The following is a 26,671-nucleotide window of genomic DNA, read 5'->3' on the forward strand; positions in this document are numbered from 1 at the left end:
CTGATATTATTAAACAGTGTATTTTTCAACTCAAACATTATATTTTTTATTTCTAGAATTTTGACTAGTTTTTTTTAAAATATCTTCCACGTTTCTACTTAATATGCTCCATCTTTTTTCTGCCTTCTTAAACATAGATTACAGTTACCATACTATTAACGTCCTTGTCTATAAATTCTGTCATTTGTGTAGTTTTGCGTTTCTTTTTATTTTATTTTGCTCCTCCTTATGGCTTATATTTTGATTAGATGCCCGACATTCTGAATTTATCCATTTTGGGTGCTAGATATTCACCAATATTGATGTTTAGCTTGGTTATGGGATGGAGTTAATTTATTTGCAAAAAGTTTGAACTTTTCAAGGCTTATTTCTATGCTTTGTTATTAGGAACAAAGCAGCATTTAGTCCAGGGGTGATCACCTCACTCCTAGGCACTGCCTTCTTGGTGCTCTACTCTATGACACTTGAATTACAAGGTTTTGCACTCAGACTGGTAGGATCATAAACTGCTCCCAGCTTCATGTGCATTTTGAGAATTTTTCTCTCTGCTCCTTTCAGATTATTGTTCCCCCAGCCTCGGACAGTTCCTTCACCAGTAAGTAGTCTTCACCTGAAGGCTCAAGGGACCCTTAGCAAAGCTCTGGAGCACTCTGGGGAGTTCTCTCTTCTCCAGTAGACCATCCCTAAACTTTACTGCCCCAGCCCACCACATTCTCAGCTTCATCTCTTCAAATTGGGAAGTTCCTGAAATGCACCTGGGCTTACTGTTTTTTTTAGATGCAACCTCAAAATCACAATGATCGCCCTGCCGGCGTGGTTCAGAGGTTGAGCGTTGACCTTTGAACCAGGAGGTCATGGTTCTATTCCTGGTCAGGGCACATGCCTAGGTTGCCGGCTCAATCCCCAGTAGGGGGTATGCAGGAGGCAGCCAATCGATGATTCTCTCTCATCATTGATGTTTCTGTCTCTCTCCCTTCCTCTCTGAAATCAATAAAAAAATATATTAAAAAACAAACAAACACCACAATGATCTATGGCATTTAAAGGCTCACCTCATTTGTTTCCACTCAGGGATGATTGTCCTGCACTGCTTGATTTCCATTGTCTGAAAACAAGTGTTTCAGATATTTTGTCTTATTTACTAATTGTTTAAATATGAAGATAAATCCATTCACTGTTACTCCATTTTGTGAGGAGATAGAATTCTTACATAATGTTGAGTCCAAATAGTAAATGGAACAAATATGGTAGCTACAAGCTAGTTCACCAATTAAAGGGACAGTTACTGTAAATGTGGTTTTATGTTTACTTCCAAATTGTTTTATTTAGTAGCTTAGATTTATGCTTCCAGGTACTTTTCAGATAAATGGTAGTTAGGTTGCAGACATATTTCTATATATTTTAGATTTCATAATGACATTCTATTGCAGATTCCAACGAGCTGCAACTTAGGTGAAATCTTAAAATCCATAGATGAAGCTGTTCATAAATATTTAGGAACGACACCATGTGGAAGCAGTTATCTTAAAAAGTGGCTGAAATAAAAAAGTAAAAAAACTTAATTCCTATTGAAAAATTTCCATCACACCATTGAGATACCACGAATACTCTGTTCAAGAATAAATACCACTGTTCCTCCCCCCAGAGTTTTCAGTGAGTTTCCAACAAGTGAGAACATTGTTTGTGATAAAAATTAACATTTAAATTTTATGACCATTTTTACTTAATTTATTTTAATGTTTGCTTCAGTAGAGTCGCTGCACAGGGAGAGACCGTTATGTGTATGGCCTTCCAACTTGTAATTTAATTCTTTTTAAAATATGCTGTAGCATAAAATGTGTGAATATTTAAATATTTAGTTATTTGTTGTTTATGTAAAAAATCTTTGTATCATATCCTTTTTGTAAGCAAAACATTACACACAAATTTTACTTCAGTTAGTATCAGTAGTATTTTCATACTGAAATTTTCCCATCACTATTCTCTTGAGCACCTTTGGTTGTAGTGTTTCTCTGTGTACTTGAGACTGAAGAGATCAATTTAAAAAATATCCATGAATAAGGAGAAGTTTTTGCTGATATATGAGAAAGTAGAAAAGTATTTCATTTGTCTTGATCCAATTTCAGTCTAATGTGACTACTGAGATGAAACATTCTAGCATAATAATAGGTCTTTGTAAATTTCTACAAATAATGAGCAAAATGAAAAATTATAGTAATGGTATCTTCTGTATTTCATCAGTCAAATGCTAATCTAAACTAGTGCTTCTTGCAGAAATGTCAGAAATTGAACATTTATATAAATTTTTGGCTACACTTTCAAGCAGATGTAAAGCTTCAGTCATACACAGGTCATTTTTCTAGAGGATAAAACAGTATACAAAGTAGCCTTTGTCCTCACGTAGCTCGCGAAATGTACTGTCAGCAATTTTTTCTCTGTAGATAAAGAAATCCACCTTTAAATGAGCTTTAAAGTAAAACAAGGGACATTCCAGACTTAGAAATCAGAGAGAGAGAGAAAATGTCTTTTGCAACTTCAAGATCTAAGCATCTCCTCATATTACCTAAAATGTCGTCCCTTTACAGTCCCTATACCGAGTTCTACAAATAATTACTGAATTGTTAGTGTAATTGTTCTTTCTCTGTCTCTAGTGTCTGTTTCACATGTTGACCCCATTCTACTTTAGTCAGTTTTAGTGCATCCTAATTTAGTGTTTCTTCTGTGGAGTCTTTATACAGAGTCAGGGATACACCTTGGTTTTGTTTCCTTCACAAACTGTTGTCCGAGCCATTCCCTTGGCGGATATGCCAGTGAATGGTGTTTAAGAATTGGAGATGCTACGTGATATATCCTGCCCTGTGACTGCTACTGAGGTGATAGTGAAGTCGGAAAGCTTCTTGGAGAAAGTTCTATTGAAGCAAGATTTTGAAGGATGAACAGGAGTTCAGCAGGGACATGATGCCTGAGCGGGAATTCTAGACAAGAAGATGGGTTTTCAAAGTTACGAAGACTTTTCATCAGAGATTAATGTTTCTGAAGTATCGTCTAATATTTGCCTTATATTTATATTTTCTGATTAGTGTAATTACTGTAGTAGTTAAGTAATTGGTAAAATTGATTAGCAATATCAAATACTACTTCTCAAACTTATGCCAACCTAGTTTTCATGATAAAAAAGGCCTGGAGTGGGGCAGGAACCAGGCCAAAGGGTGGAATGGGGGAAAAAGGAGTGGACAGCTGTAATACTCTCCACAATAAAGATTACAAAATAATTGAAGCTTAAAAGAAAAGAAAAAAGTATGCTTTAACATATATATGATAAAATACTCAAACTTACAACAATTTGGTGTAATTTTGGGGGGAAATTACACAGGGATATCTTTACCAGCACATTTTGTATTGTAACTCTTACTTTTCAAGCAGTATGCATAAGATAAAACTTCCTCTTACTTCAATACCTACTTATCTAGTAGCTAACCACCTTATTTCGTGCTCAAATGGCTCATCATATACGTTCAAATTGCCAACACACTTGTGATGAAAATTTACAGACATCAGCAGCATTAGGATTCTGTTCCTTTTCTACTTTGTTCTGTATTAGCTTATTAGCATGGGGATATCACCGGTCTAATGCAGAAATCAAAATCGCAAATTGAAGAATGATTCCTAGCATTATTCTGATTTTAAAAAAATCACACCTAAATTATGATCAGCTTGCAGATTGACCTAATAGTGAGTTACCAAATCCCAGCTACTCAGAAACAGTAATTTAGATTCAAACTAATTTAATTTAATTTAAATAGTGATGTATAAGTGTTAATGCACAGCACTACTGTAAAATGCAAAGTATTTAAGCTCTATGCAGTCTTTCTGTTTTTCAAGTTATTAGCATTGCAGTTCAAATATAAGATTAGTTGTGATAGGTAACAAATGTTCTAGAGATTAAGCAAAGGAAGGTATATCATCAAGTTTACACTATAATGTCAGAGATGAGTAATAAAAACAGAGACTATATTGCTGACAAAGCTGAAAATATTTACAGAATATTTACAGGTCCTTTACAGAAAGGTTTGTTGACTCATTGTTTTAAATATTGCTACTAATGTCATTTATTATAAGCAATAACATTGTGAGAATTAGATAAGATGGCTTATGTGTAAAATATGGGTTTCTAAGAATATGACTTATAACGCATCTATTCAGTCTTTCCATTTGTAAAATGAATCTAAGTAATAAAGTTCTCACAGTAGCAAGTTTTTAAGTCATGAATTTCCCTTCTAAATCCAATTGAATTCTTTAACAAAATTAATGAATTCTTGTTCAATATTCATATAACCGCATAGATATTTGACATCATTATAAACTTTGATTGTATAAACTTCAAATGATTTTTATATAACATCGAGCAAACACTTTTATTTCTATATAATATTCATTATTATTTTTAATACTAAAATAATTTTAACCAGGTTCTGCAACTCCATTGCATATTGTTGGAAATTTGGAGTTTTTAAAAAATAATGTAGCAATAAATATTGCATGCTTTCACTTATGTGTCATATTTATAAAACCATATGAGATACCTCTACATGTCTACTGCAGTGGCTAATAATAAAAAGAATGAAAATGCCATGTACTGGTGAGAATTTGGAGTAACTGGAATTCACATACATCATTAGTGACAATGTAAAATGGTACAGTGACTTTGAAAACAATATTGCTTATTTTATAAAAGTTATCCCACATTTACCATATGACCGGCAGCTCCACTCCTAGTTTTTTTTTTACACAAGATAAATGAAAATAAACTGCAGAAAAGGTCTTAAACACAAACATGTATAACTCTATTACTCTTGAAACCCCCAAACTGGAAACAATTCATAAATTTATCAATTGGAGCATGAGTAAGCAAATTATGCTCTATACATACTTTGTAAAACTACTCAATAAAAATAAATGAAATATTTATACAAAGTAGTGAAATGGACAAATCTTTAAAATACTATGCTGAATGGCCCAGCCTGTGTGGCTCAGTGGTTGAGTGTAGACCCTTGAACCAGGAGGTCAAGGTTTGATTCCAGGTGAGGGCACATGCCTGGGTTGTGGGCTCAATCCCCAGTAGGGGGCATGCAGGAGGCAGCCGATCCATGATTCTCTCTCATCATTGATGTTTCTGTGTCTCTCTCTCTCCTTCTCCCTTCCTCTTTGAAATCAATAAAAATATATTTAAAGAAACAAAATAAAATACTATGCTAAGTGAAAGAAATCAAACATTAAATATTACATACCCTATGATTCCTTTATATGAAATTGTATAAAAAAAGACTATCGTGATAGAAAGTAGATAGAAGTCTTAGGGTCTGTGGAGGGGCTCCATTGCAGAGGCAAAGGACGTCTTCTGTGTGGTTGTAATTAAGTTGCTTTGTAAGTATTGCCAAAATTCAATAAACTATGCATTAAAATGGAATTTAATTGTGTTTATATTATACCTCAATGAAGATATTATTAGCCTATAATCGTGAGTGTATTTCAAATGTTATGATCTTTCCACATATGAAATATTTGAGTATTTATGTCACCACATCTAAGAAATGGCAACATTTCAAGAGAGAAAATCTCTTATTTAAATTGCATTCATCTCAGATTTCCCATATGATGTATTTGCTTGAAATCCAAAATTAAAATGATATCCATGAAAATTACACTATAGATTAAGCAAGCCTCTCAACTTTAAAAATATTTAATACTCATTTAAAGAATTAATAGAACAAAGCTGTACCTTCACATAATGTCATAATCTCTAAAGAGCCAATTTTAAATATGGATGCATGATTTATTTTATTTGAGTCATTTCCTAGGAGGTTAAACTGCAAGAATGTAGTAAACAATATAAATCAATAGAGACATTAAAATTCTTAAAGCAAAACCCATTGAAACCAAAATAAAATTAAAGTATGTATAAGTTATTCATAGTGAATCAAGATAAAATAATAAATAGTCATAATTTTAAATTTTGTGTATATGTGAATATAGGTAGAAAATAGATTGGAGACTGATCAGCATGTATATATTCCCTTAAGCTCATCGTTTGTAAACCTGACTTTCATGTTAACCATAATTTCTCCCATTTTTCCAAACATCCTCTTAAACCAAAACTGTAACTCTTTATACTTACAACCTGTATTGCAAATCATAGGATTCTAAAAGATGGTTTTACAAACATAAATTGAGTATAGATTTCTATCTAAGCCTTTACTCTTATTGTTATATAGTCTTGATTTATGAATTAAAACTTGAGGCTCTTCAGGAAACCTCATAAATATGCTAATACTATAATGAAGAACAGGTAGCATTACATGCAACTCTTTATGCTGTCATTTTAATGGATCTTTTTTTTAGCATTTACAAATTTTTTTTTAAATATATTTTTATTGATTTCAGAGAGAAAGGGAGAGGGAGAGAGAGAAACATCAATGATGAGAGAGAATCATTGATCGGCTGCCTCCTACATGCCTCCTACTGGGGATCAAGCCCACAACCCAGGCATATGCCCTTGACTGGAATCGAATCTGGGTCCCTTCAGTCCTCAGGCTGACGCTCTATCCACTGAGCCAAACCAGCTAGGGCTATAAATGTTTTTTGAAAAATGTTTTGAAAAAACAATATCCTTTAGCATCAACCAAAATGATTTTGAAAAAATAATATCTTTTAACTTCAAGTAATATCTTTTAACTTCAGGTAACATACAAGTAGATATAAAGTTTTACGTATTTTAACTGACATAATCTTGATATAAAAGTAATTCTTATTTTCTTGTACAGCTTGACCTTTAGTTAAAATGAAACTGTTTTAAGACTTTCTATTTAGAACTTTGAGATCTATATCTCCAGAAGTTACTGCAATTTATTTACTAAACGTAAGTCAAAATTCTAGGTTCTTTGCTAGTAGCTAGGGAGGTATAGCTGAACATTGTAATGCCTGACTTCAAATATCTTGAAGTCAGATGGAGAGAAAAGAAAGGTAAGCTAATTATCACAGTACACTGTGATACTCAGTACACAGGACTTAGGAGAGTGTAGAACATAAGAATTAGAGTTTGTAATGCATTGATTTCCTATTTAGCTCTATTGCGTATTGCTGGCGTAACCTGTAAACCTTTATTTCCTCATCTATAAAATGGATTTAATGACATTACCTACTTTATGTAATAATTCTGATGCCAAAATAAATTAGAAATATGAATGAGGATACTAAGTGCCTGGGCAGCAGTCATTGAGTTGGGTTTTTGTTGTGTTTTGTTTTAGCGGTCCTGCTGTAGCAGTATGTGGTAGGGACAACAGTAGTACAGTCGAGGCCACCAAAGAGACAGGATCTAGGGTGGAACTGCAAGGCAGTGAATCATTGGAACAGTTCCTGCCCAGCAAGGAACAGAGGTTGATACAGGATGGCAAATATTGGAAACCACTAATACTGCTATCTGATCAGACTGCTGTGTCAATGCCCTGGGTAGAGAAAGAAGCAGGGGCCATATTTTGGAAGTTGCAGTCCAAGCTAAAAGTGATGGAAAATATCGAGGAAATTTACACAGGGGAATGAAGGACTGTGAAGAGGGGAATCACAGAAAATTCTTGCCGTTTTAAAGAGAACTTATTGTTAGCTGGGTGAAGCGTGACCAGATGTTATGAAATTGAAGTCAAGGAGACCAGTTAAGTTTTTGCATTGAACCAGGAGGAAAGTTGTAAGTTCCCCTACTAAGGCATTTATTTGCTCTAAAAATAATTGAACCCACTAAATTTTTATAGACAATACTCAAGGATTTATAATCATTGTAATATTTATACAGAATTGGCTAGTATGTTTATTCTTTATATTTATATCCAGAAATAGGTTTTATTCTATCTTTTAAATATTACCATTTTCTATTTAACTCCATTTTAAAAATATTACTTTATTAGGAATGATACATATTATATCAATTAGCAGTATGTTATTATCTGTAGGAAGCTTATGCTTATTGGAATATATTATCATAGTTAAATAATGGGTAATTTAATCTCCAGTTTGCTTTAAATTCTTTAAAAAATCCTGTGTAATAGAAGCCTAATTTGCAAATCAACTGAACAGTGGAATGACTAGTCGAATGATTGGTCGCTATGATGTGTACTGACCACCAGAGGGCAGACACTCAATGCAGGAGCTGCCCACATGCCCCAGGCCAGCCAAGGTGGGTGCCAGTGGGGCCCCCCGATTGCCCCGCTGGTCGCCCCACAGATCGGCCCTGATCGCCAGCCAGGCCTAGAGACCCTACCTGTGCACGAATTTCGTGCTCCGGGCCTCTAGTTAATAAATAAGAACCTAATGAGATCTTGAATTGCTTGTCTGAAACATCATCCAATTGTCTTTGAGATATTACTAGTTGACTAACTTCTATTATGTTGGCATTTTGCAAGACTATAATCTAAATAGTTGTTTGAAAACCTCTTTTTTGCTTTTTTGGGCCTCTAGTAGGTTCATAAAATGGGATTTCATAATTAAACAACTTTGGAAAATGTATACTAAGGTTAAGTAGAGCCCTTTTAGTTTATATAATTTTAGTTTGATAGTTTTAGCACATCGCTTTATATTTTCATTTATCTCAAATATATATCAGAATTTATGGCAATCGGGCATTTGCACAAACTCAGCACTTTGTCCTTCATAATCAAAACAAATAAGAATTCTGTTACTTTGTGGTTAATATCAAGTTATTAATCTACTTCTCTATCCAAATGTACGTAATGCAAACTTTTTATTCGAATCACAAATTCAAAATGTTGATTGTTATTATTTAATGGAAAACGTAGCTTTTCTTAATTTCAGGTTTTAGATTTTGAGCAAGTATTCAATGTGAATTTGCATTCAAGCTCAAATGGACAAAATATATTATCATCACTGTTGCTGTAGTTTCAGCTAGCACAGTATTTTAGTACTTACTTTATCAATTATTTGGGAGCTGTTTAAAAACAGGGAAAATGAGGATATTATTAAATATTACCATTAATTGGTCTCTTGATTTGATTAACTTTTGAATAATTATTGGATAACATGAATAAAATCATTACAGAAAAGGGAATGCCTAAGGTACATTTATGTAGGCTAAAGTTTTAAAATTCACTTTAAATGTGACTTGAAAAATCTTGTTGTATTTTTCGTGGGAATGACCATAGGACCAAAATGGGTACATGTTGATTATCTGTAAAGGGCCATTTCATTAGCCAATAGGAATCTTTCTACATTAAAATCTAATTTTAACATTTTAGGGTGAGAAACTTTCCAAACTACAGATTTAGGGTGTTGTTACTGATTTTGATTCCAGCATGAATGATTTAGAATATGGTGATCAATGGTCTTAATCATTTAAAAGTATTTTATTTACAAATGCCATGAAACTTTACCATATTTATTCAGTAAATTTCAAACTTACTTTTATTTTGATCTTTCAGATTGCATTTTCACAACACAATACAATCATGGATCTTGTGCAGTTCTTTGTCACCTTCTTCAGGTAATTTGCTTTAATTGACTTTGATTTGTTAAATCTATATTTTGATATATGTCTGTTAGGTAATTTATCAAATCTTTAATCGTAAAATATCATATATTATATCTTGAATAGTTTTATATGCTTAAATCTATGTCACAGAGCAGAGGAAACATCCTTGAAATACACTTTTGCAAGATTGTTTTACTTTTGGACTATTTAATAGAAAGTGGGTTCAGTGGAATGAGGATACCTTCGGGTTCCCCTGTCACATAAGAACAATACATTCACCATATTGATTAGGTACATCTCCTAGCACTAAATCAATTCAATGACTTCTTAGGAAATTATCACATGTGTTTTTACAATGTGTTAAATCTGTAGGGGATAGGAACAAGCATGTATTTTGTTCTCAAAGAGTTTATAATCTGTAAGTACTAAATATAACTGAATAGAGCAACATTCCCTAGGACATGAGTTATTTGAGATAGCAACAATCCTATATAATAAAAGCCTAATATGCTAAGTTTCCTGTTGACTGGTCGGCCGTTCAACCAAGCAAAAGCATAATGTGCTTATGATATGCTAAGGCCGCTCAACCGCTCCCTATACCATGCACTGACACCAGGGGGCAGATGCTCCAACCGGTAGGTTAGCTTGCTGCTGGGGTTCGGCCGATTGGGACTGAGCGAGACAGGCCAGATATGCCCCGGAGCCCTCCTGCGATCCCTCCCCGGCTAGCCAACCTCCCATGTCCTTCCCTGGCCCCGTGCACCGGTGGGGTCCCTCAGCCTGGCTTGCACCCTCTCTCAATCCAGGACCCCTCAGGGGATGTTGGAGAGCCAGTTTCCACCCCATCCAAGGGACCCCACTGGTGCACAAATTTGTGCACTGGGCCTTTAGTAGGTTCATAGAAAGGGATTTCATAATTAAACAACTTTGGAAAATGTATACAAAGGTTAAGTAGGACCCTTTTAGTTTATTTTTAGCTTACATTGCTTCTCAGAGTTTTTAATACGCTAATTTACAATGTATCTTCCTAAAAAAGAGGTTAGAGAGTTCGAAGATTTCTCAAAACATGGAAACCCTTTTCCATGGGAGTCAAATGAAGAAGCACTGGGTTAGGAGAAGCAGTTGAGTTTCCGTGTTATGGGATCTTGGATCGTCTGGGCTGGGAGGAATGCTATTTTGTTAACATGATGATGATGTACACAACTATGTGGGTCCATCAGGTGCCGTTGTACAAACTAGACAAATGTGTCTCCTTGTCTGGCAGACACAGTCCCTCATCACAGCACACAACTTTACAGGCAACAGAGTGCAGTATGAATTTTGACCTTCACTCACCAAGTTGGTAGTATTGGCTAGTACAGCAATAAGAATCTTCCCAACCCAACACAGATGCTATGCCAGGCACTTTCCTAAACACCACAGTAGCCATTATTGTTTATCTCGCCCAGACACCCATACAGTGCTTGAATTTCTAATGCGCTCCCCACACAGGTCAGCAAGCACTTGCTGTGAAGGGCCAGATAGTAAACATTTCAGCATCTGAGGGCTGCGAGGTCTCTGTTGCAGGGACACACAACTCTGATGCTAAACAGCCACAGCCAACGTGGAAGCAAACGGGGTGGCCGTGCTCCAGTAAACCTTTATTACAAAAACAGCTGGTGGGCAGAGCACTGCCTGGGACACAGCGTGCCCAGTTCTGATCTAGCTTATGCCTGAGTGGCTTTAATGACAGCACACGCACCATCTCCCGAGGTAGCATTTCCTATCTCCAGATAGCTAATTGTTCTTCATAATTGAGATGAAATCCGTGTCCCTATAATATCTCTTCTAATGCATCCATATGGGCCCATTACATAGAAAGTCGAATCTCTCCTCTCCATTTACAGCCCTTTCGTTTTCTACACTCTTTTCTCGGGTTTACACATTCCTTGCTTATTAGTCCATTTCTGTTGTCAACACCTTTGCCATGGTGGTCACTTTGCTCTGAAAACAGTCATGTTTATCTACGTCCCTTGAGAAATTGTAATTTACAGAATTGAATGCATACACACACACACACACACACACACACACACACACATATATATATATCACTAACATGTATGCACCATTTATTTATGCTTTTTATGTCTCTTAAAAGTGAAATTTGAGGAAACATCTTAAATATAGATAATGTTTGATGACTTTGTACTTCTGAACATAAATGGATTTCGAGGCTATAATTATAATACATTTTTGAAAAGTATTAGAAGTTATAATTAAATGGACATTATTTAGTGCAACAAAGTAAAACTGTTTCTGATGCAGAATAGTGTGTAAGGGAACATACTGAGAAGTTCAGCTCTGTAAAATTTCACAATGCTGAATATATATGTAAATTATTTAAGGTTTTATTGGAAGCTTTTCAGTTTGTGTGCATAGTTAAATTTAAAAGTTCTTCTATTAAATAAAAGCAAGCTAGTATTAATGTGTGCCATGTCTTAGAGGTCTCATTTATTATGTTGTCACCATGGACAAAGTGGAAAAAATACTCTAATCATTGTGTGAGATAAAATATATTTGACGTTTCTTTCATCATTTAAACCTGTTTCAGAAGTGAAGTGTAAATTAGTATTAACGTTTTCTCATTGTTAAGAGAAAACATGGGCAAAATATGTTGAACTTTAGTTTTTTTGTTTGTTTGTTTTTAATAAGGCCACTGATACATTTTAAGAGACCTCTCACCAGAATCACCTTTTAAAATCCATGTTTCCCTCCCCAGTCTCTTCACAGCAATCTAGGCTTTTTCTAACATGCACCTCAAAATTCCTCCGACCTTTACCCATTACCTAGTTCTAAAGCTCCCTCCCCATTTTTAGGTAATTGTTACAGTGGCCCCCACTTCTTGGTACCAAAATCAGTCTTGGTGTGCTCATGTTGCTGTAAAAAATACCAAAGACTGGTGGATTACACAATAGAAATGTATTGCCTCTGAGTGCTGGAGGCTGGTAGGTCAGTCTAAGTCAGATCGGTGCCTGCCTGGTTGGTTTCCGATGTCAGCTCTCTCTCAGGCTTGCAGGTGGCCAGCCACTTTGTCACTGTGCGTTCACATGGCCTTTCCTAAGTGTGTGCGCGGAGAGGAGGGGAGAGTGAGCTCTATGGCTCTCGGGTGACTCTGGCTTCTTATAGGAACATTGTTCCTGTGGATCAGGGCTCCGCTCTTATGATTTCATTTAACCTTAATGATCTCCTAAATTCCTGACTCCAAATATAGTCACATTGGGTGTTAGGATTTCAACATCCAAATTGGGTCAGTGCAGTTCAGTCATAGCAAGGAGTTTAAAGTCCATTTTAGTCCCAGTATTGTTTGTAGCATTTTGCATTAAGTTTTCTGTTAGTTGCATTTGAAATCATCTCAACTGATAGAGCATCCTAAGGTCTGGTTGATTCTTGCTTAATAACCCTCAGAAAGTTTGTACCACTATACGTTGTGAGCATATTGTTTTCCCAGTTTCACCCAGGAGGCTTTGTTAGTTTTTCTTCTTTGTCAATCTGATAACTGAAAGAAGTAAATTTATTTTTGCACTATTCAAGTTTTTTTTGTTTTTTGTTTTTGTTTTTGCATTCTAAGTTAGTGATTTATTTTTTTTAACATTTTACTTGGTTAAAAAAAATCCTTCAAATGTTTAGGAAGATATTTTTAAAACCTTTGAAATATATTTTCCAGAGTATTAGTTATTAGGAAATAAATTGCTTTTTAAAATAATATGTTTCTGTATTTCAACACAATTCCCTAGTTTGTAACATTTTTAGTTGAAATAAAAGATTAATATGCCACAATTGTCTTTTAAAATATTATTTAAGACTTAATTTTTATGCTCAATTAACCTCACATTGCTGTAAAATAGTGACAATATTATCGCTTTTTGCATTTGGCCAACTAGATTACCACCAGAGGGTATTTCTTTGTCTCTCAAGGCCTGCTTTACAATATAACCTCTCTCACACTATGCTATTTTATTGAATTCTCTTTAATTTTCCCTGAATGAGAATACCTAATGAGCTACGTGTTTTTATTTTATTTTAAGAATCCCTTCCATAATGACCATTTTATGAAGGTTAAAATAAAATTATTGAAATATGTCTTCCTAAGTTCCCATGCTCTCCTTTTCTATCCCTGTAGCGTACATGCTTGCTTTTTAATGTTTCCTTTCTTTTCTTTTTTTCCTATTTAATTTCCATTAGGGGGTTTTACCAAAGGATGACAAACCTTTCAGATCTTCTGATACTATTACACAGCACTTTTTAAAAAGAAAGCTCAATTACCCCCCTGCCCCCACTTCTCCACCAAGGAGCTATAAACCACTGTGTAATATACTAGTAATAGGAAAAGATCTGAAAGAAAGGGATGAAACATTTTTCTTGGATAAACTTGCCACAATACCAGATCAGAGGATGCTAACACTTGACATTGCCCCTAAGAATTTTGACTTAAGAAATATATTAGGGAAAAGCTAACTGGAACAGATAAACCCATAAATATCAGTCCTTCTGTGTAATACAAGTTTTTTACTCACGTAAAATCCAGTGGGCAGAAAGGAGGCGGTGGGAGGGACAGAGTGGGGTGTGGGGCACCGCCCCATTGAGGAATTCAGACTGATGGGAAGTCTGGTGTTCTTCAGACTTTCTCCCCAATTGTCAGTGGAGACTGGGGTTTTATGTTAGTCGCCAAAGGATGAGTGTAACTTTTCAGCATTGCTGGATCAATATGTCAAGCGATTTTGCTTGTTTGTTTTTTTATGAAGCAAGTGTTCTTAATAGACTGTTTTCGTTTTAAATGTCAATATTTAAAAAGAACTAATTTTTACTTGCAATGTAACTTATTACAAATCAAGAACAGTTATAAAGTATTACCTTGATATAAGGCTAATAATGCCAAATAAGACCTTCAGTGTCAGAAAAATGATAAGATATTCAAATCAATTAAAGAACCAATTCCATTCATTTAGAAAAAGTTTAACGACAACTACTACTTGCCAGAAACTGAAATATATTTCATTGAGTTTTAAATAATTTTTGGAGATTATTAGAATATTTTCTTAAGCTATTTATTGATTTTACCAACCAATTTATTTATATCATCATGAACTCTAATCTAATATCAATTAGCATAGAGAGGGTGAGCAGCAAACCTCTAAAGTATATATCTGCTCCTCGGAAGAGGTTGAAATTATGAAAACTGAACATTTACATACTGGATTTCTGCACCAATATGAAAGTGGAAGTCTTCACTTGAGTCATGAAATTTAGATCAGAAAGACTTGATAGAGAAACTCAGCAAGTCTTCATCTTAAGTCGAATCTCTATCATGTAACTATTTTGACTGAAAAATATTGTGAATTACAGATTGTCAAAAACATTTTTTGCTATTTAATTAGTACTTAATTAATATAAGTGACTTTTAGTATACATACTATTATCTACTACTGATGTTCTTCAAGGATCAGTCGACAAAATTTGGTGTCTGATTGAGTATGAGGGATGATAAGATTGAATGCACTTTTTTACATTTTAGCTGAAAAGTATGGTGAGAACGAAGTTGGAAGAAAGGGGAGAACTTGTAACCAAATACTTTTTAATTTAGGCATTTTACTTAAATTCTCCATGAGTTAGCTTTCTCATCTTTTAAATGAGTACATAACAGTATCCAGGGCCTATCATGTGTAATTATGGCAACTAAAGAAATATGCATGTAACACACCCTAGTGCTTGGTCCATAGATGTTAGTTGCTTTTATTTTTATGAATATTTTTCAGGAGTTCAGTTTTAACATGGTAGGTTGGAGGTGAGATTTATATCTATACTGTTAAAATTCTTATGGTGATAATGGTAGGACTGATTTCCAGATGAATAGATCCTTGGACTATATTATAACAGTTACAGGGAAGTGCAAGCACTGTGGTAATAATTCAGACTAGAACAGGGTTACTCAGCATTGTTAGTATGTTGATCTGGAAAAATCTTGGTGGTGGGGAGCTGGCCTTTGTATCCTACATCCCACTGGACACCCCCGAGTGGTAACAACCAAAAATGTCTCCAGACACTGCCAAATGCCCTTTAGAGGACAAACGCTCCTGATTGAGAATTTCTGGAGTAGAGACAATCATGTAGGCTTCTTCAAGTATATAAGAAGTTTCGGCACATAGAAGAAGGAACTGACTGACTCAGTGTAACCCAGAAAACAGAAGCAGCACTGATTGAGAAAGACAATTAAATAGAAGGATATTTCCATAGCTTGAACTATGAAATAGTGAAAGCTAAAAATAGAATGCATTGACTTGTAAGGCAGCTTCTCAGCCACGAGCATTTAATTAGGAGCTGGGTCACTATCAGAATTCTGCTAAAAATTTCTTTTCTGGGAAGGAGTTTGAACTAAATAATCTCTTCGATGCTCGTGTTTTGGCAGCTCTGTCCAGTGATACAGATTTGAAGATCATTGCAAGTGAGGTCATAGTTGAAGGCTTTCATAGTTGAAAATAACTGAGCTCTCTCTTTGAGAACAAGAGAAGATAATAGCATGGTTGCCGTGAACTGAGTTTTCAGGAATGTCCGTAATTTTTAGCAGAGGGCATCTGGAATGCAACCTGCCTTCATTGATCCTGTAATGTGTCAGGAAGGATAGAGGGGAACCAAGGAAATACAGTATTCAGACAGAGTTTCAAAGAATGATTTGTTGGGATTTGTCAGTTGAGAAGTGAAAGTCAGTTGATTGAGAAAAGACCAGCGTATTTAATTATTTGAAAGTGATGGTGAGGAAAGTGTCCTATAAAGTGTTCAGTGTTATATAAACATTAATCATTCTTAATCTTAACATTTTTATTAGCTCACAAGCCAGATGTCAGATTCTAAAGAGTTAAAACAAACTAAATTATGAGGCATTTGACATGGAGGTGGGTGTATTGACCACATGCTCGGTAAAATAGAGGAAGCTACAGGGTCAGTAAAGCAGGGGTATTGTTTTTATTTTTGGAGGTAGGGGACTTGAGCACTGCGGAAAATTTAAATTAGGATGAAAACGAGTTGTAAATATTAGGAGAAGAGATAATTATATAAAGCATAAAAAGGTACCTCAGAGGTTGGAAAGGTTAGGGTCACAGGCTTTTTTTTTTTTAATCTACTTCTTTTGATACTGAAGCAAGGATTAGAGAATGTGTATGGAAATAGAACTGTTGTGAGATGGTGGGTAAGCTCACAGCTCCCAACAGATGGGGAGGAAAGAGTGTAAGGCTGCATTTGAATTTTGATACTACGACTTGCTCTCTGTGCGACTATAAGCCATTTACTTTGAACTCTGAGCATTGGATTCTTCTTTTCTAAAAAACGAATAATATATGCTATCTGCAGCGTTCTTATAAAACTAAAGGCAATGATCAATATAAGGTATCTAGCACAGTACCTGGAAGGTTTTCAGCACTCATGGACAGGTGCCAGAATTGTCACCGTCATCATCATTGAAGGATATTCTAAAGTCTCTTCAAGTGAGACAAGGAGAAAAAAATGTATTAAAGTCATGAAAAGTGTGGAAAGTGTCAAAAATTTCACTGCTTATGAGTAAGTCCATTGATGACTACTAGGATTATTAATTAAGGACAAAGACCAGGATTTTTATAGTGACTAGTCAATTTGTAGTGACTCAGGTCTTCTCGCTTCTGTATTTTTGTACAGCTTAATCTCTGACCACAGAGCAAAGGAAGAGAAAATAAACATTGATTGGTTAATTGGACTCACCTAAATCTTTTATTGAGAGACTAGTGGCCCAGTGCACGAATTCGTGCACATTGAAAGGAAATTAATTAGAAGAAAGATTCGTGTGGTAATTACATTACTGCATAAAATTACATGTCAAAATAGTATATATAATATAGCATTATAAAATTAAAATACAAAATATTTTAATATATATTGTGCATGCACGAGTCAACCTTTATTTTTAAATTGCCTGTGTGTGTCATTTGTACCGGCCAGTCGGTCGGAAGGTTGGACAGATGTACGGTTGGTCACTTAGCCTTTTAGATGTATATATAGATTTGTCAGTCTCAAAATACAAGTATTCTGTATCAGAATAGGTTCTTGAATATTTTACCTAATATGTATAGATCACATGCATAAATGTTCAACTGAATAATTTCTTATTTTAAACTTCAGCATATACTAGGGTTTCTAAACTTCAGCACTACTGACATTTTGGACTAGATAATTCTTTATCTTGGGGCAGTCCTGTGCATTGCGGGATGTTTAGAAGCATCCCTGGCTCTACTCACTGGATACGAGTTGCACCTCTCCCAGTTGTGATAATCAGCAATGTCTCCAGACATTGCCACAGCTACATGTCCCCTGGGGGTGGACAAGGGGCTAAAATCATCTTCAGTTGAGAACCACTGAAATATTTTCATATCTAAAATAGTTGCTAGTAACTATTATAAAACTGATGATATAACTCAACAATTCTAAATAGATTTCTGTTGCTTTATAAGACCAATAGATTTATAAATTTACATTTTTTCTGACAGAATCTTAAAGATAGACTACAATGTATATAGTAAGGAATGTAAATAATTTTTCTACCTGTATACTTTGATTTTACTTGAGAACATTTTCAACCCTAATTTATCCTTTTTTGCTTGAATTATTTACCAAGGCAAAGTGATTACTTCTCTATATACAGGGTAGGGCAAAAGTAGGTCTACAGTTGTTTGTATGGAAGATAATACAATGATTAATAAATAATACAAGAATAAACTCTGTGTTTTGCATACTCATAGTTATAACCCTGCTTTTGACCTAGCCTGTATATATTTAAATCCTCCGCATATTCTTTTATTACATCTTAACGATTTTAAGCAGCAGTTACTTGTGTTTTGTTTTCCAGTTGTTTTTTGTCGTTATTATTGGTGGCTGCCGTGGTCTGGAAGATCAAGCAGACCTGCTGGGCTTCTCGGCGGAGAGAGGTAGCAGTAATAGTATTTAATCTTTTCTTTAAAGATTCAAGCAAACATATGGGTCTCTATTGCTTAATTAACATGCTTCTTTAAAATGTAGGCTTTCACATCAGTTTTATTTATTAAGATTGAACAAGTCAGTCTTTTATTTTTAAAGCTTCAGAACCAACTTTCCCAGTCATTTTAAGGCAGTATGTGTAGAAGCAGTAGTTAGTTGTAAAACGTGTGTTTTTTTTTAAGTCGTGTTAGCATGTATAGTGCATACAAATATTCTGTTGATAAAATGATCGGCACTCTCTTTTACTTGGGTAATTAGTTATACTGTAAAACCATAATTTATTTTAATAAATGTCTGTTGCACTTTCAAAGAAAAATTTGAATGGCAGTTATTTAGTTTTGGTTTTTATCTCCCAGATTTGTTTTTGGAAATCAAACCTTTTCCATTTCATGATTATCTGATAGTGCAAGTATGTTTGAAGTGCCCCTCAGTTTGATCCATTTCTGTGTAAGAATTGGTTATATTTAATTTAATCCTAATACTCTTTCAGAACAACTAATGCTATAAATAAATTTGATAAATAGTTTCTTATTGGCTAATTGAAAGGAAAAAAGAAATGTAACAATCTGAGTAGCGTAAGTATGTAATAAAATTATTGTTCTGTACTTCATATAATAAAAAGGTTTCTGTTTTAACATATTGTTATATTACATTAGTATTAATATTAGTTTTCTATTATTAGTATTCTCTTTATTATTGCATTTCCTAGTATAATTTTGCATGTATAATTTTGTGTAATAATATAAAGGGGCCCTGTATTTACTTACCTTCTTTTTTCCACATGCTAAAAGATTATATTTTCATCTATTTAAAAGCAATCCAGAGTTTTGTAAGTTATATAATTAGTGAGTTTTTCTTAATTATTCTTTTATTTTCAAACATCCATCAAAGATCAGTGCCTACAAACTTGACACCTTTGCACCACAAATTAGTCATTCATCTAACCCTCTCTGTCTCTCTGATTTCTATATGTGGCTGGTGCAGAATCAGTGAGTATTGGCCAGTTATGACTCTCTGATAAAAGTAATCTAATTGAAAAGGAGCTTATTAAATATAAACATATAAATATTTAGCAAGAAGTATAATTCTGTGTGGAGATAACCAGTAAGAATAAACATCTTAGACCATCTATTAAGGTGAAATTATAGATTCATGAATGGAAAAACAATTGGTAGGCAGAGAGTGTTAATGAAGGTCTTCTCGAAGGAATAAGGTAAGTAACATTTATGTCCATAATCATTAGAAAAGAATTCAGGATCAATTAGGGATCCTGGGTTTCCACTTTATTATGAGTAGCAACGTTTAAATATCTGATTTCTAAAGTTTATCAAATGCATCTGTAATAATTGTGGGGTTGTGAAAAGATCAGTATACAACTCTGGCATTAAGTGGCTTCTGTGTGGGTACGTTGTCTAATTGAACTTTGTTTTCGCCGAAGAGAAAGGATTGCACTGTATAACTAATTCCCAGTTGGAGGTTCTTGGAACTCTAGGAATGTTTGTACGTGATAACTAACGTTTAGAAATGGTATTCAGTATTTGAGAAGACTAACGTGAAAAGTTTATTTTCCTATTAAACTCAAACTTCTCAAAATGTCTAATTGCTTTTGGTTAATATTATACAAACTCAGTGTAGTGATGATCTTTATTGTATGTTATCAGAAGCTCTGGGAAGCTGATATTACTTTAATTAAAAAATAAACATATGAATTTATCTTTTGATTAAAAGTCCAAATCTCTCCAAATACATGTTGCATATGGAGAGAACAAGGGTGAAATAGGAAGAGAGAACTAGACTAGGGACCACTGGGCCCATTTAATCTGTGCTTCTAAATATCTCCATGTCCTCTTGATACTCCGTCAGTTCAGTGCCCTTCTTTCCAAAACTCATCTGGTTTTTGTTAAAGAATATGGCAATAATGTTTGCATTTAATTTGCTACTATACTGAAATACAAAATTGTGAAAATCTGTCTTGTTGAGAGGTCATCCCATGTTATAGTATAATATGTTAAAAAATATTATGAGGCCCCAGCTGGTTTGGCTCAATGGATAGAGCGTTGGCCTGCAGACTGAAAGGTCCCAAGTTCGATTCCAGTCAAGGGCACATGCCTGGGTTGCGGGCTCAATCCCCAGGAGGCAACCAATCAATGATTCTCTCTCATCATTGATGTTTCTACCTCCCTCTTTCTCTCCCTTCTTTTCTGAAATCAATAAAAATATATTTTAAAAATATTATGAGGAGTTTCCTCAAATTTAATTTTATTAAATCTTTGAAGTACAAAATTCTAATGTCTAGAAAACCATTTGTATATGATAACCAAAGTAAAAATGTCATTATTTAGATGGCTAGCAGAGATCTAGTATTAGAAAATAATTTTTATATTATTAAAAGATTGTCATGTTGGTTTTAGAGAACAAAAGACTTTTATTTTTAACTACATTAGTTGTAGCTTATATGATAATCCTAGTTATAGACTTGATGTGGATGGAAGTGAAAATGTGTTTTTATCTGATCTTGTCTTTATTTAGATTAACTATAATATTCCCCAAAGGAAAATATCCCAGTGTTGTTGTGTGTGTTTTTTAATGTGGATATGTTAACTTTCTCCACAACCTTAGCACACCAATTATTGTAAACCTCAGAAGCCTCCTGTGATTAGTTAGAAGGATAACTTATCTGTAATAGTAAATGAAAATTATTTAAAATATTTTTCTTCTTAGTATTTCTGTAATTTTATAACAGGAATTGTGCTATTTGCGTTTCTAAATATAAGGACTATTTTAAAATGAAAATAATCTCTGGGCATTTTAAAATATATTGTGTTAATTCAACCAGGCATATTGCTTTTTTAAAAAACTGAAGTTTTGGCTTCTCAGAAACATACAAATCCCTTTTCTGTGGTATAATTTTAATATCAGAAGCTATTATTAATGTTATGTGCCTTTTAAATAACACCCCTGAGAATTCAGTGTCTCTTCAAAACACAAAAATGAAACTACAAAGGACTTCAATTTTAATATTACCATTTCATATAGGAGTCCCAAACACATTTCTAGGATAACTCTATAAAGAATATGAAATTTGGGAGGTGTAAGGGGCAGTGCTAATTAATGGACAAATAAATGAATATTGACTATTGGAAATATTTCAATACAGTAGAAGGATGAATTTTATAGCTTGAAAACATTCATTTTTATTGCCACATTCAATTTTAGGTAAATAGTTACTACATTACAAATACATTTGTTAGGAGAAAGTGTATGTTAAAAGGGTTCACTTAAAATATTGTCATGCTTTAAAATATTCATTTTAAATGGAAATTTATTTTTAAGATGTATTACAACTCTCCTGCACTTTTTATAATCACACAGCATAAAACCTATATTTTGATTTAGCATTATGAACATGAAATTTGAGTTAAAATTAGGAAATTAAAATTTATAAACTACAGGTAGGATTTTCTAAAGGCAAATATATGATTTCCTTCTATATTTTTTTATGGGCACAAAATCAGAGAAGTCATAATAAGTTATACTTTACGAAGGAAATGCCCTGGGTTAATAAAATATCTGCGATGCTATATTTGTGATAATTGGGTTATCATCTAAGTATTATTAATGTAATGCAATGTTTTACAAAGTGAGTTACTCTACCTCTTAGACACCCAGCTTATGGAGAGTGAGGGGAGTAATGAGAAATATTATTTTAGGTGGAGAAACTAAAATTAATTAGGTACTGTGTGAAACTTCTTTTACAATATCTCTGGATTTAAGGATATCATTTTATGTAATGTTTAGCATTTTAATATCTAGATAAAGCTTTCCTCAAAATATGTTCTATTGTTAAAAAAAAAGCAAGTTTTTAAACCATCCTATCTAATAATAGACAAATATGCAATTGACCATACCTCCGACACACCCACAAGCCACGCCCACAAGCCAACCCACCATCCAATCAGAGCGAGTATGCAAATTAACCCAAACCAAGATGGCTACAGCCACAGAGAGCAAGGTTTCCTAGGTAACAGAGGAAGCCAAGTTTTCTGCCAGCCATTGCAGGCCTAAGCCTCCACTCAAGCTACAAAGTTTCAATTATAGAAGGTAAAACAAATTCAAACAAATGGTGGCAGAATGGAGCTTGAGAGAGCAGGCCAGGGTTGCCGCCGGCAACAGGGGAAGCAAAGCTTTCCGCACACCCTGGCTGGGTCCACCCGCTTAAGGCAACAAAGTTTCAATTATAACCCCAACACAAATGGCTGCGGGCCTCGGAGGGAGCCCCAGGCTTGGCTCTGCTCCAGGCTACAAAGTTTCAGTTGTAGAAGGAAAATAAATTCCAGATACCAGGGCCTCCGCTTTCGTTGCCAGGGGGCGTGGGCCGCCTGCAAACCACCACAGGCCCCTCGCTCAGGCCGCCCCACTTCCCAAGGGAACCCCACCCTGATCAGGGTTACCCTTCAGGGCAAACCAGCTGGCCCCCACCCCTGTACCAGGCCTCTATCCTATCTAATAAAAGAGTACTATGCAGATTGATCATCACTGCAACACACAATATAGCTGCCCCCATGTGGTCAAAGGTCCTGCCCCATGTGGACACAAGATGGCCACCACAAGATGGCCAGGAGGAGAGGGCAGTTGGGAGGCACCCAGCCTGCAAGGGAGGGAAGTTGAGAAGGACCAGGCCTGCAAGGAAGGGCAGTTGGAGGTGATCAACCCTGCAGGAGAGGGCAGTTAGGGTTAACCAGGCCGGCAGAGGAGGGAAGTTGGGGGAAAACAGGCTGGCAGCAGAGTGGTTAGGGGATGATCAGGCTGGCAGGCAGAAGCGGTTAGGGGCAATCAGGAAGGCAGGCAGGCAAGCAGTTGGGAGCCAGCAGTCCTGGATTGTGAGAGGGATGTCCGACTGCCCGTTTAGGCCCGATCCCAGGGATCGGGCCTAAACGGGCAGTCGGACATCCCTTGAAGGGGTCCCAGATTGGAGAGGGTACAGGCTGGGCTGAGGGACAACCCCCCTCCGTGCACGAATTTCGTGCACCGGGCCTAACTAGAGGCCTGGTGCATGAAATTTGTCCTCGTAGTCCAGGAGCCCTCGGGGGATGTCTGACTGATGGCTTAGGCCCGAGGCTCCCGCCACTGCTGCTGTGCTTGCCAGCTGTGAGCCTGGCTCAGGGCTTCTTGCTGAGTGGTGATCCCCCTGTGGGAGTGCACTGAACACCAGGGGGCAGCTCCTGCATTCAACGTCTGCCCCTGGTGGTCAGTGCGTGTCATAGCGACTGGTTATCCTGCCATTTGGTCGATTTGCATTTTAGCCTTTTATTATATAGGATATGCTCATATAAATGTCTATCTTGGGCAGTTAATGGCCTCACTGTTAACTTATTTTTTCTTATAATTTTCTCTTACTGTATTGCAAAATATAATGATTACCATTGTTTTAATTTTTTCACTTTATTCTTTAAGACTAAAGATTACAGATGTTAAGCATGCCTATTTATATTATCACAGTTTTAAAAATTAGCATAAATCTACTTAAAAATTATCTGAGTTGAGAAGTCAAGTATGTATAAGAGCATAAGATTTGAAAGTTAACTGATTCTTGCTTATAAACTTGTTCCCAGCTATCTTATTGTAGATGTAATGTTTCCATTTTGCTCAATTAAAGAAAGGTATATTAATCTCTTCAATATTCCAGAAAGATTGATCAGTGCTGTGGATATAAAGAAAAGACATGCACTACAGTTTTAGGGACTTTATAGCTTTACGGTTTTGTCAATAAGATACACACACATTTATACAGTTCTCAAAGGAAGACCTCAATTTACCTTATTGTGGTGGCATAGGGAGAGAGATAGTATATTAAAAAGTTTTCTGAAAAGTGTATTAGTAATGGAAATAAATGTGAACTGTTGCATAACTGTACATAGAATTAATTTCTAAAAAAAGGAAATTTGTAGAGTTGTTTTTACTATATATGCAATATAAAAATTTACCTAAAATCATAATTTTTAATTTATTATATGTCCTTATCTTTAATTTAGACCCAGTGTTTTTTAATCTAGATTAATAAATGTGAGGAATTTCCTCTCAGTAAATTTTAATCTGGTTAACCATAAAGTCTCCCATGTGAAACACACACAAATGTGTCAGTATATTTGTATGATTTTATGCTATAGTATTTTTTTAAATCTATAATTCAAATTTACGTGGGCATCCTATGCATTTGCCCAATTTGACAATCCTATTTTCAACACAAATACCCTGGTGCTGAGAGGTGGCTCAACCCCACAAAATCCACATGGATGAGAGAGCGAGGAAGGACTAATTCTCCAAAGTAAAATTTTGATTTGTTTTTAAAACAAGGGAGACTTATACTGGGTAAGCAAAAATAAAAGGTGTTTACTCTGAGTATTATCTGTCAAATTAAAAGAAAAACTCTTTGACTCAATTTGATTTCTAGGACTATATCCTAAATACTTTTGCCCACCTTCTTTTTCAAAATATATTCATGCAAAGATATTTACATAGGGCTTTTTGCATTTCAAAACAATTTATGGCATTCAGAATGGTTCTTGAAATAATTCTGTTATAATGGGATATTATGTAACTGAAAACAAGAATGAGGTAGTATGTGTAAAATGAAACATTTGATCTTACATTCAACAAATATTTATTGAACAACTTCTGTTATTTCAAGCACACTTTTAGATGAACACAGCAGTGAACAAATCAAACAAAAATCATGGCCCTCAAAAGGTTACACTATCTTGCCTGGCCAGTGTTGCTCAGTGGTTAAGGCATTGGCCTGCACACTGCAGGGTCTTGGGTTTGATTTCTGGTACCTCGGTTGAGGTTTCTCTCCCCACCCCTGGTCAGGGCCTACGTGGGAGGCAACCAGTTGATGTTTCTCTCTCTCTCTTCCCCCTTCCCTCGATCTCTCCATTCTGAAGAGCAATGGAAAAAATATCCTCAGGTGAGGATTAGCAACAACAAAAAGAAAGAATTTATAGATCTTAAAGATATGTTTCTTAGTGGGTAATAATTGACATGGATTTATATGTTTCCAGTTGTCTAAATCACACACACACACACACACTCACACACACAAACACACACACACACACACACTCACTCACTCACTCATACGGTACACACACATGCATTATATACATGGCAATTTTAAGAGAATCACCAGGATTATCTCTGGTTTCTGGGAATGGTATTTGGTAAAGAAGGATGATTGTATTATTTCATAATTGTAACAAACAAATAACTAAATTTTAGGAAAAGATCTAACATTTTGCAGTTGGGCATTTTACTAAAATAGCATTTAATTCTCACATTAGAATATATATGTATGCATATATATATATATAAAATTTCCCTTTTAGTTATGTGTAAGAAATTTGAGATTTGACTGCAATGCCTCAAAGCTTATAATTAGTAAATGGAAGAGTTGTGATTATAAATTAAGTCTGTCAAAACCCAAAATTCAAGCTCTCTGAATCATATGAAGATCACAAAAAATAGCCTGAGTTTCAACAGGTTTGATTCAATAATTGAGCACTTGCAGTATAGCACATGAATCTCTTTGTGGCAGGGGGACTATGCTGTATTTTATCTAATATTGTGACATAGTCTATCATTATTCGATGTAACAGAAAGAACAGACCGTGCCAATTAAATTATGGCACTGTACTCTCTACCACTAAGAATATTTCTTTTATACTTATTGAAAGGACTTTTAGAGAGTTTCTTAGATACAGATTTTATTATATCATTCACATATATACACTGAAAGGAAATTTGAAGCAAAATAAATTAGTTAAGATATTAATAAAACTTGTTCACATTCATAGTCCAACATTTCATAAATCACTTTTTGACTCAGGTAACAATGTTTTGTGTGCTTCACATGTTATCATTGACTACAGTAATCAAGTTTGTGTGTGTGCCAGCAATGACAACTCTATCATAGCTGCCATCTGGCCAACAGTGGTTGTACAATTTCATCGATTGTGAGACACATCAGGTTTCAGAGATATTAAAATGTGAAAACAAAATGTGTCTTATAATCAATAAAATGTGGTAGGGCCTATTTGATAAGGTTTT

General features: G+C 35.0%; 1 protein-coding gene across 3 annotated transcripts in view; it reads left to right on the forward strand.

The window, feature by feature from the left end:
- The window catches only part of ATRNL1 (attractin like 1), a 454,562-nt gene that overhangs the window by 155,371 nt on the left and 272,520 nt on the right, over positions 1–26,671 (forward strand). For all 3 annotated transcript variants that reach the window (XM_079793604.1, XM_079793602.1, XM_079793603.1), the window contains 2 exons: positions 9,483–9,544; positions 18,441–18,519. In XM_079793604.1, coding sequence (XP_079649730.1) covers positions 9,483–9,544; positions 18,441–18,519 — 141 coding nt within the window. The remainder of the gene's footprint in view (positions 1–9,482; positions 9,545–18,440; positions 18,520–26,671) is intronic.

This window comes from Cnephaeus nilssonii (genome assembly GCF_951640355.1).
Source record: "Cnephaeus nilssonii genome assembly, chromosome: 16".
NCBI classification, from domain to species: Eukaryota; Metazoa; Chordata; class Mammalia; order Chiroptera; family Vespertilionidae; genus Cnephaeus; species Cnephaeus nilssonii.